At 41.4% G+C, this 16,012-nt stretch overlaps 1 protein-coding gene across 2 annotated transcripts; it reads left to right on the plus strand.

Annotated features, from left to right (window-relative positions):
* Positions 1-1,966: 1,966 nt before the first annotated feature.
* zbtb38 (zinc finger and BTB domain containing 38) lies at positions 1,967-14,068 on the plus strand. 2 transcript variants are annotated; one of them, XM_034605239.1, is made up of 3 exons: positions 1,967-2,220; positions 2,773-3,032; positions 9,429-14,068. In XM_034605239.1, the coding sequence occupies exon 3, from the start codon at positions 9,429-9,431 to the stop codon at positions 13,017-13,019; it is 3,591 nt and encodes a 1,196-aa protein (XP_034461130.1). In that variant the 5' UTR covers positions 1,967-2,220; positions 2,773-3,032; the 3' UTR covers positions 13,020-14,068. The 2 variants fall into 2 exon arrangements, with proteins under 2 accessions (XP_034461130.1, XP_034461129.1); XM_034605238.1 differs by lacking the exons at positions 1,967-2,220; positions 2,773-3,032 and adding an exon at positions 6,414-6,638 and having other exon boundaries at positions 9,427-14,068.
* The last annotated feature ends 1,944 nt before the right edge of the window (positions 14,069-16,012 follow it).

The raw sequence follows: 16,012 nt of genomic DNA on the forward strand, positions 1-16,012 counted from the left end.
TCAGTTTTCACCCTACGAAGTGAACTACTTAGCTTGCTTAATACCTTGCTGGGGTATGATTTCATAGTGTGAATACTTTTTAACACATTTTTTCATACCATCCAATGTGTTTCGTAAGTAAAATTAAATGATATTGTGGCAAAATATGTACAGTCCACGACTTGGACAAATCAGTAGCCACAAATAATTTACAGATTATGTTATTGCAGCTACATAAATGTAGTTATTTGGATTCACATGATCCTCACCGCACTATGAATCATAATGTCATCAGTTTGCCTTTTGATAACTTCAGGTAATATGGAGTAGAGCTGGACGATATGTCCAAAAACTATATCAAGATAAAAAAATGAACATCCATCCATATCGATAACTATCAAAATAAAGTTCACATTATTTCTGTTAAGTTTAAAGACTGATTTTTGTTCCAGAGTGAAGGTTGTGGTTTTAAACTCTTTCTTCGGAGCATAAAATGACAAACACTTGGAAAATTGATCTAAACAAATCTGAGGCCGATCAAATATATTTTGTATCTCCACAATATGTTTGCACAATGCATAAGCAAAATATTAATATATATTGAACCTTTGTTATTGATGAAAATTATTATGATATGGTTTTATTGCCCATGCCCAATATGGAGATCATAAAGATTTCTTTGCAACTTGTTGATGTGTTCCACCCACAGAGATGAGGACTTCCACTCCCACCACCCAGAGACAATACCTCAGAGACCAAGAAAAGCCCAGCGAAGTCCAAGAAAAGATCAATTGCCTCAGAACCTCCTACATCACAAGCTGCTAAAGCACAAAGTTTCATCATCAGTGCCCAGTAGCTACAGTTACATTATAGCAGAAACCTTTATTCACCCGATCTTAATCTGCAATTAATCTTCTTTGCCGTAGTGGTACATGCTTCGTTTAGGCTCTGTATTTTTGGTATTATGTAAATCCATCACTTGACAGTTATGTAACTTTTCAAGTATCTGACATTCAGGCTGTGCTATGCCACTTCTTATCTGTATATCATCTTGGTGCAGTTTTAGGGCAGAGGTTGTGGAATAAAAAGTATCACCTGGTCAAGGAAAGTTTGATTTCCTGGTGAACTTGCCTGATGGCATTATGCTCCAAATCATGTCTTACCTCTTGCTGAAAGAGCCAGGACTCTCTGGCACAGGCTTTACATAGATTCAAAAACGCGAGAGCCTCCTAAAATGATAACTCCACAACAGCCTAGATGTGTCTTTAAATGATGACGCAGGTATGGTGTGTTAGTGTCTGTTTTCTCTCTCTCCAGCGTGCATTTGTGTGCTCGTATAATCATATCTGTAAATCTGCATTATGTTTTGTTGTGCTCGGAAGGTTTGGGAGTACTCTGAAGAATGGATGTGCTGGGTTTACCAGTGACATAGGGGCATTGCAGCTGCCTGTGGCTGGAGGAGGACCTTTTTTTTTAACCTTCAGTGAGGAAACTGAACACTTCCATCACTGTTCTGAAATAACTGTCACAAATCTTATCACAGTTGATGAATTTGCATTGAAGAGTGCAAACAAGAGGTATCGTGTTTTCTGTGAGGTTTTTATGTGAAGTTTCATATTTGAGGTGTGTAATCTTCAGAAGATAAATATTCCATTGGTTTAAAAGTGCCAAATGTTCAGTGGATGCAGTTATGTATGTTGCTAATAATTTACAATGCATAATAATACTGGTAAAAAAAGCATTCTATATAATACAGTCGTTAGTGTCCCATTGTGCTTTCTGAATGATACACGGGCAAACAATTAAATACTGAGGCAATAAGAGCACTGCTGACATCACATCAAGGTCAATGGTCAATTTCATCATCTACTTCCTGTTTACATTTGCTACTGAGCAGTTCTCGCGCCCTCTGCTGGAGGCCCTGGGCCCTAGCTGCCATTTCTGCCCACAGATAAAAGGGGTCTGTGTATGGTCACTGTGTTGAGTTCACCAGTGCAGCCAGTAGAGGGAGCAACATGGCAACGAAAACTGGAGTCAGATGATGGGAGGAGGAGGATCAAGTAAACAAACCCTCGGTAACGTGTGCAAAACAAGTGCTGTAAGTCTGGTTACCACATCCAGGCCTATAGAGAATACATCTGGATTGAAACCTTATACAAATGCGTCAGTAAGGGCATCTGCCACAAAGGTCCTTCCTCACCTGAAACCTGTACAAGCAAGATACGGTAACGTAAGACCAAGGTATGCACTGTTTTCTTTTCTGTTTCTGACAGGTACCCTAGTGGACCAGAGACAACCATAGGGTGTACAACATTATGGGACAATAGATGTCAACACAACAGCTATATACTAAATTAATGGTATATTTTCACAAAATATTTACAAAAAAGAAACATAAGGTAAACATGAGGTGTTCCATTGTACAGCATGTAAGGCAGTTAATTTTATATAAATGGCAACATTCAATGTCCAGATGATATCTTGGCACTGGGTTGATCTGACAGCACTGCACATACCCCTGACTGTCGGTACTATGGCCTATTATTAGCTTCTGAACACTAGATACCGCCTTCCTAGCTCAGTCTGGTCTGGGAGAAAAAATATTCATTACGTAACAATAAAGAATCTGTCTCCCAGACCCACTTCCTGAATACCACAGCAGCAACTAGCCCCCAAACTCAGACAAAGCGGAAGCCTCATCCATTTGTTTGCTGGAGCAGTGCAGAGCTGTTGTGCTTGTTTTCTGCTTACCCTTTACCTCCACACATTCACCACGCCACTCCTCCTTCCTAGCTCCTCTTTGTGGGTCACTGATGCATCGGGAGTGACGCAGCAGTTGCAGCCGCCTCCAGAAGGCAAATTTACACAGCAGGAACAGGGAACCTGTTGGAGAAGACAGCAGTGAAGAAGGAAGATGGCAATGGCCCGGTCTGAGCCAAAGGGTGAAGAGGAGCCGTGATGTCACTCTGCCTTCCTCCTCCAAAGCAAACACCAGAGACTTCCAGAGCGGCAAACACAGGCCCAGCGAGACCTTCTCCACAGAGACCCTTTTGGTAGGCTACTCACTAGTATGAGTGCTTGTTACGGCAGCAACATAAGTGCTACCAGGGCTGAGTGTCGCTGTATGCTTTGAGTGTGAATGCTTTGAGAATGAGGCCTTGAGGCCTACTCAGCCTTGTACTGCAGTCTCTGCTTCCCTGCTGCTCAGCGTCCCTACAGGCCGCAGCTGAGCTCACGGAGCATCAGTGGCACAGAGGCCTGCATACTTTCTCCTGTGGTTTTGAACACATCCGAGCTGTGATATCAAGTGTGGATGAAAAGGGGATGCTTACACAGTGCTTCACAGGATCTGCTAGACGGAGTCATACCCAAGCGCTTTAAGTAAGAGCAATGGATTTTTTATTCTGTTCTCAGATTTGATCCTGATTTAGCTTAAGATCTATTTTTAATGTGAATACACATTTATTTCCCAATTATTAACAAGTAGAGACGGAGATCCCCAACCACATAAAGTGCATAATACGTTTGACCAGATAGGGGGAAATATTAAGGATGGCCTTAATATATAGAAATGGTGCACTAATATGGTCAATATTCTGGATAGATATTTCAGATGTGTTTCTTATGACATGCTTTAGTCAGGTATATAGTGCATACTGTACATGTGATTCTTTTACGTTAAAAGGACTATAACAAGGCTTCGAGATGGACTTAAAACTATCAATCTAAACCATTACCATCAAACATGGACTCGTTTCCATTCATTGACGCAACTGAGGGAGAGCTTTATTGAAAAGTTTGTTGAAATAAAAGAAATTCTGTATATTCTCTTTAAATCAGCCAATGATCCCGTTGGCTTGGATCTAAGATGTTGGCTCAGAGAACTTTTTACTCTGACTTTTTCAGATGTGTTTTAAGCTGTGAAGTCAATAACTAGAATTCTTTTCAGGAGGTTAATTGACTGAGGGTACTCTCGGAAACAGCTGCAGTAGTTGCTGCATACTCATCCAACTGCAGCTTCAGCAGAGCCCCCACCCCACCACATCCCCAGACCCCCAACCCCCAGATTTAGATTTTCTGGCTCCAGTAATAGAAGCGGCAGTGAAGCAACTTTTTCACATGATATCACTCGAGTGACCAACCAAACCAGAAGGTGGCTATATAAAAATGTAGGTATTGCCCGTGGTTGGTGTTGCTCCTCTTAAACATCAATGCATTTCTTACACTTAGTATGGGACTTACTCATATATTGTAATATCACATCAATTTATGTGATATATCCATGCCTGCATAACAACTTTTTCACCAAACCAATTTCTTGTACACATTGGATGCTTTCATTGTTTCTTTACATGCAGCACTTACATCTATAAACTCTAATGAAGGCTGAAGTTCACTGGTTAAGTCAATAGTATAAAGTTTTCTTAATACATTTTATTTCAAAATGTGCAAAATCAAACTGCAAGTACTGCAGCGCTAGACAGAAGCAATATTCAATAAACCTTGCTCCCTTCAAATGCACCTTTTGAAACTATTTTATTTATAACGACCCTTATTTAACCTCATGGAACATTTAAAGTTATGATTTGATCTTTTAAAGCATCATTCTGGTAAAATAACATGTATAACTGAAGCGTGTGAAGTAAAATTGTGTTGTTAGACATAAATAGTTAGTGTACACTTTTTATAACCCTTAACAAGATAGATCAATTGATCCAAATTTAAACAAAGTCAAAACAAGCAGTCAAAACTCAAACTGATTGATACAACACAAAATATAACCTAAGTTATTAATGTTTTTCGATAGAGCTACAAACATTTTGATTTAGTGATATTCACAACAGAAAAACAGTAAAATAAAAAAAGGCCTTTAAGTTATGAATGTGAGTAAACACTATTTGTGATAGATAAGATTAAGGTGTGGGTTTGTAGAGATGGAAAAACTTCTGTAGAGGATGAGCAGTTTGAAACTATACTGGTGTGTAGAATGCAGCACATCATGCCACCTAAAAGATTTAGCTAAAATCAGAAAACTTAACCATTTCAATGCTAATATCATATTTCTTTTGGTTTTCAAACTAATGTGATCCAGTGTGACAGATTATAGAAGCAAGTGACAAATTAATCAGGCTGGCACAACGGCTGCTCCCCAGGTCTAATGTAGGGGTCTTCAAGGAAGAAAGTTTTGCTGTCAGAATAAAAAAAATTGAAGTCTGAGCCTGTGGTTAATTGTGTATTGATGAAACAACAGTGATGATGAACCAAACACAGGAAATGAGAAGAGGACACCACAGCACCTATGATAAAAAGACACCACCAAGCATATTGTAGAGACAAGGGCACAAAATACTACAACATGAATAGCAGGTTTCATCTTTTAGAGTAACACCTGCTACTTTGTCTTTGAAATGGCATTAAATCATTTGTCTTTGAAACTTGTATGAAGCTGGTTTCAGCTTGTATGACGAGAAGACCCTCAAAGCCCCAGGACTTCACACTCAGTAATGTAAATATAAGAGCTGCTTCCGTCCTCAGACGCTAGTGAGAGGCTCACAGTGCCATGTCGGGTTCAGCTTCCTCCCCTCCCCCTCGTCTGCAGTGCTGACGCATCTGCTGCTTTTGCATCCAGCAGCAGCCTCTATATAGGTATATACCCAGAGTCCCTGCTGATCGCAGGACTCTCTGTTTATTCCCTTCATCGTCACATTCAGCTTCTCACAGTCACTGAAACTGTGAGAAAAAAGCATTGCTGAACATCTGTCCTGTATCTGCTGTGATGCACGGTGCGACGGTCGTCACTGCCATCATCTCTCGGGTTCTGCATTACCTAACCACAGTGACTGCGTAAGCACGGACGGAGGGCTTTGGTGTAATAAACTGCAGCACAGACCCAGAGTGAGTGCACAAGCATGAAGCAGATGGTGCAGCGTTATACATTCAGGGTCAGTGTTTCTACGAGGGCTGCAGATTTCACTTTTGTGCAAAAGATATCTTTCCTTTTTTCATCACCGACATGCATCAGGATTTAGCTGGTGTGGTGCTGAGGGGATTTAATATGGCATTTGCTGTACAGCAAGGGACCTGTCGTTCTCCGCTGCTACCAGCATTGCAGCTGAGCGTTTTCTGGCTGTAGCATCGAGCGCAGAGCTGATGTGTGATGTAGTACCCAGCATCTCTCCGCTCTCCCCACAGCCCCTCTGCCATGCTTAATAAAAGTTGCCGCTTCCTGCTCAGTGGCTACAGTGTGAACGCTTCAGTTTGCCCAGCTAACACAAAGGCAGAGCCGTACTCCGGATTAGCTACATGCTGCATTAACTGTGAGTTGTTCCTATATAGCTGTGGCAGGACAGAAGTGGGGCAGCCAGAGGAGGGCAGGGTAGATCCAGCCCAGGACCTGGGCTGCATGGAAAGAGGCGAAGGACGTTGGAGCTGGAGTCATCTGCGCACAGAGAGGGAGGGAGAGGAAGAAAGACGTCAGAAAAAAAGCTCTGCTTCTGACAACACCACCGTTCAGCGACCATCACTGAAAGAAAACTACTTTCGCCTTGCTCCTGCAAAACTGTTTTTCACGTATAGTTGGTAATACTGAGATCTGTACGAGAGGGATACTGCATGACACTGCTTCCTGTTCGCCCTGCATCATTTTCTCTGATTTACTAAAGGTACGTTTTGCATGGTTTCCCTCAATTTGTAACCTGTGTTTTGCGGAAGTACGCTTTGCAGAGGTGCATAAAGGGGCTTTTGCTTTGACATTTCGCTCTTTGTTTGACTGTCTGTATGCTATACTGTCATTTCTTGGTTTGTGGTTTTGTATGTGAGTTTTTTTTTTTTTTTTTACAGATAGAGACGTAAAAAATAATTTCACATGAGCTTTTGAAGATAAAGTGAGGCTGGGTGTGGCAAAATCATGAGCAGTGATGACAAATTCAAAATTTCCGCTCAGCATCTGGTTACAATGAACCACAACATTACGTACAAATTGTCAAAAATGAAAGCGTTAAAGTTAAATAGCAATCTAGGAGAAAAGATGAAACTGTTATTGATAACGGCATAAACTGATACATTTGTATAAAAGCTATGGCACATTATGGTATCAGATGAGAAAGTCCTTTGAGTAGCATTTCTGCTGCAGACAAAGACACACGGACCAATACACACACACACACACGAATCATGTTCAAGCAGAGTCAAAGGCAAACCTCGACTGCTGTGTGCTGCAGTTTCTCAGACATGGCAGGATATTTGTGGGAGAGGGGATGAATAACCAGCTCACTTGCCATCCAGCTGAATCCCAATAACTGCTGCGCCATAGCATGTTGCCATGACAACGGAGGCCTGTCTGAGAAGGAGGGCAGGAGGCTGGTGATGTTTTCAGCCGTCTGAGAGGCTTTGGACAACGGCGGCCATATTGTATTTATTGCACAAACGTGAAATTTGAAACAATAAAATTACATAATTGATAAATTACGTAAACCCCATGTTTGAAAAAATACAACATTTAAAATAACAAAAGAAATCAAGCAATTTCTAAATGGTGGGCAATGGCCAAGAATAAATATAGAAAAATGTAAAACAAAATTTCATGTAAAATTTAACTCTTTGTTAATTTGATACAACTTGAGATCATCTTAACGGTATCATTTGCACAAACTAAATAAATTGATCACAACAAATTAAACTGATTTAGCGTTAAATTAGGGTTAGGATTAGAACAAGTTTACCTCAGAGTTTCATTGAAAAAAAAGTAGAGTAGCATTTAGCCAAAACATCTCCAAAGAGAATTCATGGCGAAGCTTCACAATCACTGTAAGACTTTCACTGTGGCCGTGAATGAAGACTAAAAAATGATCACAATGACAAACATTACAAACTTCTCTCTGAGCTTAAGTTTTTTATTGAAGACTTTCAAGAAACGGTTGTGATGACTCATCATTTACAAGAGCAGGCAAGAGTGTGTGTTGGCAGGTACAGTCAGCGTGCTACGTAAGACATGCTAAATGACTCAGTATAGACTCAAACCACACTGACTCTGACATGAGTCGGCCACAGAGAGAACAACACGCTGGGTGACTCATCCGCTGTCATGTAGAGCCGGAAATTATTTTAGATTACAAGCCAAATCAAACCAATCCACAAATACTGCGTTGACAATATATAAAACTATGTCGATCTTGACCAGACCACAAATCAGTTTTACCTGTGTAAACAGTGCAGCAGTGTGTGGCTTTGTGTTATAAGATTATGATTTCTGAAGTGAAGTGATGCCTCGGATATCAACTGACGAAGGGAGCACATGACTCATCCATGCACAACAATCTGCATGCTGTCTTTATACTAATAACAATAGGACTGACTAATCCAGATTAAACCTCATAGAAAGCTGTACACTGACTAAGATAACCATGCAAACACAGTTTTCTTTAGAAACAATTACGATAAGTCAATGACTGAGTGAATCACCTGACTTTCCTTGCATATTGTAGTTTCTAGAAAGACGAGTCTGAGGTGTTCTTGTGACTTTGTTTTGGTATTAGTGCTTCACCAACTTCAGATGCACATGACCCTCTAGTTCCATTTATGATAAGAAAACTTAATTCACATAGAAAAATCAACAATGGAACAAAAAGGAAACTAGTGGGCAGACCAGAGATAGTTGCAGTTAGAAAATAATAAAAGCATTGTGCCATGGGCCAAATCAAAGACTGTTATTTAATGCCAATTCTTTTGGCACATATTTAGTTACATCTTTTGAATAAATAAGCAGTCTCACATTATTTCTAAGTATCTAGACTCTCACTTGGCTGTTAACTGTAAACCACTAAACTGCAGAACTTGTGAGTTGCTCAGAGGCATGTTGACAGTAATTAAACTGCTGCTCTCCCTCCTGCATATTTTCTTGTAGCTGGGATCTGAAACTCCAGTCATAAATGTATTAGTTCAAAACAAGTGTTATGTCATTACAGTGTTACATCAGTGATGCCTGCCCCTGTTGACACAGTTTTTTTTATTTTTATGTTTTAATGAGAAATAATTTATAGCCCACTAAGATTACGAATCTCTTCTAAAATGAGAGAGAAACAAAATTATGTCAATGACAAACTAACTAATGTAAGATACCTATATAGTGATATAGTGGCACAATCCTGAATTAGTTCAATGAAAGCATCCAATATACAATAGATCCATGTGTAAGGGCCCTTTATTCTAACTTTAAGCTTTAATCTTCAAGCAGGGTAATGTCTCTTTAATTGTAGTGGATGTGTTGATGACTTGATGTGATGCTTGAGTCACCACTGTTGATCAGACTGAGCATCACCTCATCTGTAAGGACATTACTGCCATCTAGTGTGTAAACACTAAAACACACCAGTCTCCTGGATCACAACAGTCAGATCCTTGATTTTGTAATAAAAAAGAATGTAATTATTTCTTCTCTTCTTTTTTTCCAGATGACAGTGGTGTCTCCATGCACTCACAACCTGATGGATACCGCCCACCCTCACACCGTGCTTAGCAAGCTCAATGAGCAGCGCTCACAGGGCCTCTTCTGTGATGTCACCATCGTGGTGGAGGATGTTAAGTTCCGGGCCCACAAGAACATCCTGGCAGCCTGCAGTGGCTACTTCAGGAACGCCCTGACAGCTCCGGAAACATGGAGCTCCGGACAAGTGCTGGAGCTGATGGACCTGAAGTCAGAGGTGTTCGCTAGTATCCTCAACTTCATCTACTGCTCAAAGGTGACCTCACCTGCTGCAGAGGACACAGGTGGACTGGTGGCAGCTGGAAAAAGACTCGGAATTCCTTTTTTAGAGAAGCTGGCAGAACAAGGGCGACAGGACGAGTCCAGCACAGCATCCGTGTCTAAGAATACAAAGAAGGAGGCTCCCAGGCCCGTGGAGATAGACAGTACTAGAGGGCCACGCATCACCAACGCCTTCTCCATCACTGAAGTGTGCCCTGGGAACAATCCTTTCACCCCTCTGGCTCAAACCAGCGTGGAGAGGCAGTCACCGGACGTGGGACAGCTCCCGTTAAGTTGCCCCACAACGTCCTGCCTCAGCGGGAACAATGAGACCGCCCACGCCCTTTCAGAGCACTCATATGCAGTTTGCAAATCTACTGAAGACAGCAGTCCGTTGGAAAACACGACGGTCTGTAAGCCGGCAATGTCACAGCCAAAGCAACTCATATACAAGAACATAGGCCCGCTCAAAAAGCGTCACAGGCTGAGAGGCATTGTGGGTAGAACGCTACTTCCAGCACCTGCTGCACCACACACAGACAAACCAAATACAGTAACCCCCACGTTAGTTGATGGTGTCACTGCAGCACCTGTTGCAGCCGTGACACCGCCACCACTGTTTTCAGAGGTAGAGAGAGAAAAGAGTGTGGACCTGGGGCCAACGTCAGCTACTGACAATGTTCAAATGGAGTTAGGCCCACCAACCCTTTCCCCTCACACTGAAGACAGCATCTCAATCTACGGGTGCGAGCAATGTCCAGAGATATTCACAAATAAAGCTCTCCTCACAGTTCACTCAGAAGTACATAAAAAGCGTTTTGTCAGTCATTTGTTTTGCAAGTTTTGCCGCAGAAAGTTCATACACCTGAAACGGCTGCGCAACCACGAGCAGGTCTGTCCTAAGGCGGCAACAGACCCGCCTAAATTAGAAGCTCCTGACATAACAGTCAATGAGATGAGCCACCATTCAGATGAAATGGAGAGCATCAAAACACAACTTCCTTCCTCTTCTGACCTCTCCACCCCTCACACACCAGATCCCCTTGAAATGGACCAATCAGAGCCTCCGCAGCATGAGAAGGCAGCGAGGCCCGGTGGCAAGCAGAGGAGATACAACTGCAGCATGTGCAAACGGGTCTATGTCACCCTATCCAGTCTGAAGCGGCATGAGAATGTACATTCTTGGCAGAGGGCCTATCCCTGTCATTACTGTAATAAAGTGTTTGCCTTGGCAGAATACCGCACAAAGCATGAAATATGGCACACAGGTGAACGACGCTATCAATGCATTTTCTGCCTGGAAACATTCATGACATACTATATCTTGAAAAACCATCAGAAGTCTTTTCACGGCATTGATCCCAGTTTAGCTATCAAGAGGAAATCTGCCAATGGCGGGCTGAAAGCCAGCGTGTACCCAATAAAGCTCTACAGGCTCCTGCCTATGAGGTTCAGAAAGAGAAAATACAAGACGTACAGTCAGACGTATTCAGAGAGTGCTGAGAAAAGTGACCAAGATGCACAGGAGAGTAGCTCTCTCATCCCTCCATTAGAAGAAAACGGTCTGATCAGCCACCCTGATGCTGTGTCGTTCCCTCTCACGTTCATGGCCACGACAAAGACAGTGGCCCCTATTATTCCTCGCATCAGCTTTGACAAGCTCTGTGACCAAGATGTTGATCATAATTTGAACAGCGAATCCGAAATTCAGAGAGATGCAAGAAAAGAGGCTGAAAGTAAAGATTCACCCTTCATTAACTACAACAGTACCTTCTCTCTACAACACGACACAGAAGCATACAAAGACGATCCACCGCTGCTTATGAACTCAGAGTACCTCAGTCATAACGTGCCATTCTTAAACTCTCTGAACACTGTTAAAAAGTTAGGTGAGCTGTCAGCTTCTGCAAAAAGAGTTGAGGACATGACCAAGGAGATACTTCAGTCAGGCACAGAGAGTCTAGTGCGTGATAGAACAGTGGGGTCAAAGACAGAAACATATATCGCCAAACCCGCGTGTCCGGGGCCATCACTGGATGGTGATTCAATGCCACTCTGTCAGATAACAGTGAAAATAGGCAATGAGGCTATCATCCGCCGCAGAATCAAAGGATCTAAGCTCTTCCCCAGAAAGAAACGGAGAGTCCGAGAATTGAGTGAGGAGGAGAGTCTGAGTCAGTCTCCTCCAACGAGAGAGAGCTCAGAAAGCCCCAGGCTCCGCCTCAGATCAGAAGCCACCACCGTGGAGCCAGAGACATACGAGGATCCCAATGACTGCGACACCGCTGATAAGCTCTGGCGTCCCTACTACTCTTACAAAGCTAAGAAGAAGAGGAAGAAGATGAGATTCTTTCACCGGTACGGTGAAACATCTGTGGATAGATCTGGTGCAGCCGAGGCCCCGTTGGATAGAAGCAGCTGGCTGACAGAGGAGAACAGCTCAGGTGGCAGTGCAGAGGTGAAACGCAGTCTGAGCAGGAACTGCAGCCCGAGGGCCACCTACAGCTGTGACATCTGTGACAGCTCCTTCATTACAGAGACCGGCCTGAGAGCTCACGTTATTGGTTCCCACCCATGTTTTTGCCTGACGTGCGGTAAACAAGGTCCCCCTGGTGAAGCACCCGCTGGCAGGGATTACATCTGCAACAGCTGCATGGAAAGTGGCTCCTGCTTTGACAATTCACCCCGGAGCCCCAACCCAGAGAAGAAGTATCGCTGTTCCTTCTGTCCCCAGCGCTTCCTCTACCTTGCCACTAAGAGAAGCCATGAGAAGAAACACCAGGACACAAATGAAGAGGGATATAACTACGACAACTTCATGCCATCTTCTGAATACTTAAGTGAAGATAATAAACAAGACACCATCAAAACAGAGGGGAGTGACATTGACATAATGAATGAAAGGGATAAAGGAGGACATTTTTCAAATAATAAAATTAAACCTAAAATCGAGGATACAACTGACTTCATGCCTTTGGCTACATACCAGGACATGTCACATTCCAGCATTAAAGGTCCATTATCACCATGCATTGACCCACTGTTTACCCTGGCATCCTCTAAGGTGAAACACAAAATGGTAAAACAGCGCTCTATGCATCTCATGTCAAAAAAGCAAGCCAGTGTCATAGACAGCGACAGCAGCAAGGACATTTTGACGGGGCCGAGAACGAACAGTCACAGTGATCGAGAGAAGTCCTATAAACTGTTTAAGAAAAATGACTCAGAGAGTAAATGTAGCCACATTTCTATACACAAGCCAGAGAAATGGGTCTGCAAGGAGGAGCCATTTTTTTAAAGATATATCTATCGTCTATAGGCAAAAGAGAAAGTGAATGGAGTTTGACTGTGAGCCTCTGCTTCAGTTAAGAGCATAGACTGTATATAAAGATGGACGACGTGTCTCCACTTCCTCCCTCTATCCAGAAACGAAGCCCAAATATCCCGGATATGAACATTTTGCGTGTTTGCAACCAGAGTCGGGGGATGGAGCTGCGGTAACGACGTCTCACAGACACACATGTTCAACCAATCACGAGTCAGTCTCAGCTGCCATGTCATGATGTCTTACCCCATTTTCATAGCATTAAAATAAACGGTTAAACCCAAAACTTTCAGAAAAATGAGCACTTACATATATTAGTGTGCTAAAAACTACCTAATCTTTGAGAACATTTTATTTGACGTGTACTTTGACTTTTTGGTTTGGCTCATGTCACATCCACTAACATGGAGGAGGCGGGATTTTATTACCTGTAGTGCAGCCAACCACCAGGGACCACCATTAAGACGTTTCGGTTAAACTTTTTGGGAGCTGTCATGTCATCCATGTTTATATACAGTCTGTAAGAGATGTAAAATGTGCAATGTTGTATTTTGCAGCTGAGCAGGATGTAATATCAGTGTGGGCCCTTTCCTCCTAAACTCAACATCCGAGTCCATGGTCCATTGTCTATGCATATGAGGCAGAATCAGTGACATGACTGTAACCTCGAGAAAAGAAATGATGTGCAATTTCAGAATAGGGGTGGGACGTGCGGACAACTGAAAAGCTGTCTAGTGTGGTGACCTCTTCACGTTTGTCTGTCTGGGTAAAACAATATGATCTTTTTTTGGGGGTCACATTTCTAATTCGTCCATTGAGTTAACAGGTTTATGGCGAGTTGCACTTTAAAGTTTGACTATGCTAATCTGTTTGTTGAATACTTTGATAATTACATTTCAACTCTGAGCACCATTGATATTCTTCTAATTTCTAATTAACACACGGCACCACTGAGTTACTACTTTTTTGTGTTTAAATATGTATAGAACATGTAAAAGCATTTAAATAAATGTTGTTGATATTGATCTAAACAGTTAAATCCTTTCCTCCTTAATCCTTGCTAGAGACACGATCAATGCTTGTCTTCCATTTCACAGTATTCAGCGACCACGGATCAACACGTCATCAACTTACTAGATATTCTGGTACTTGCGGCAAAGGAATATTTAAAATCACTCTACAAGCTATGCAGTTTAGGTTTGGAGATAGGAAATAGGAAGTTTTACGTATAGCGAGATTGAAACAGTTGTGCTAATAGAAAAGGCTGCTCCACAGTGAACATTTTCCTAAATATAAAGCCATGTGTTAGTTATCTGCTCCTCCAGCTCCTCTGGGGACCTGCAGCCCATCTGACAAGTCCATTCCCTTCGTCTTCCACACAAACTGCATCTGTATTTAGAGCTGGGCCTCAAAAACACAATTTCCAGATGTTTCCAAAATTCTTTGCTGCTCTCTAAGACCAGCCATGAGGCAACAGATGGATCACAAGGTACTGATCATCCCACTGATTATGAACAATACACCATGTCCCCATTATCTGTCATTTAATAAAAGGTGATAGCCTATTAAAACACTGATAGCAACAAGTCGTTATGTTCTTAATGTTAGTCCAGTTCATCTTTGATTTTTCATTTATAATCTGTAAGCATGTGACATTGAAAGATATTGGATTCTGAGATAAATAAAGATACTGGCACTGATATAAATTAAAACCATCATATTGTAGTAGTATAGTAAGGACAATACCTACTATATATATATATATATATATATACTCAAATCTGATGGTAAAAGACAAATTAATAACAGGGTAAAATGTCAAAATAGGTCTTACCAGTATTAGTAATAAGTACTGTTACTAGACTGTGCTACTTGATATAAAGAAACATTAATGTTATAAAAGTTATAATACATACCTGCTGCTGTCTGTGATGAGGATCAGTCCTGTGTTTTCACCAACCAAAGCAACATCACCTTGAAAGAGAAGAAGACATCACACAATGTCTGTGAGGTTTTATTTACATAGAAGATCATTTGTTAAAGATTAAGATCAATAAATTATCTTAATAAATCCTGGGGAAGCTATTTGGCAAAACTGTGCAAAAAGTGTACAACTGCGTACTGATTAATGAATTAAACTGATACTTGAAATAAGCATTCACGTGCAGCATTGACACAGTGATCAGGAAATCCCACAGTGTGCATCATCAGTTACATGTGCACTAACTGATACAAGAGTTTTAATTTAATCTTCATGTCGTTTTGTCAACATGTAAAATAAATACAAAATTGCCACTAATTTAACTATATTCTCAACACTTAACATTTCGACTCCATTCTCCATATGCAAAATAAAAAAATATGTCTAAAGTGATTTAGATTAACTTTATTTCTCCACAATTTGAGTTTATTCTTGATATGTTACATTTAAAATACTGATCTAATCTGACCTAACTCTCAACAATTCTCAACTGATTTAGTTTGGCTTCACTTATCAATCTTTTGACTTTATTCTTGAAATGCTAATATTAGCAATGCAAATATTAGTTCCAATATATATCTTAAGCCTGGACCTAATACACTTCCAAACACACGACAATATATTGAATATCTTTTTCATTTTGAAGTGTTGGTCAAACAAGAGGGGATCACATTGGACTCTAGGGTTATTTTTAAAAAAAAACTATTTTCATGCCCTTTAATCGACAATATTTAGTCGATTAATCAATTAAATCCCTGGTGTATGAATCAGTAATTAAATACTAATGAGTTTTGATCTTACTCGGTATTTCACCAGTCCTGAAGATGTGTGCCTCAGAAACTAGTTTGAGATAAGAGTTAATTTACAAATGTGTCTCACAGTTACACAGGATTAGGCAGTGACAGCTAAGATTATCCACTGAGCCTCCGCTCCACGAGTCGGTGTGCGCTCTCTAAACAAGCGTTGCGTAATTAACAACACTGCA

This window comes from Hippoglossus hippoglossus, chromosome 13 (assembly GCF_009819705.1).
Source record: "Hippoglossus hippoglossus isolate fHipHip1 chromosome 13, fHipHip1.pri, whole genome shotgun sequence".
In the NCBI taxonomy this organism is placed as follows: domain Eukaryota; kingdom Metazoa; phylum Chordata; class Actinopteri; order Pleuronectiformes; family Pleuronectidae; genus Hippoglossus; species Hippoglossus hippoglossus.

Bases quoted from the DNA above. Each gene is read 5' to 3' on its own strand.
- zbtb38 (XM_034605239.1), top strand. From the start codon at position 9,429: ATGACAGTGGTGTCTCCATGCACTCACAACCTGATGGATACCGCCCAC.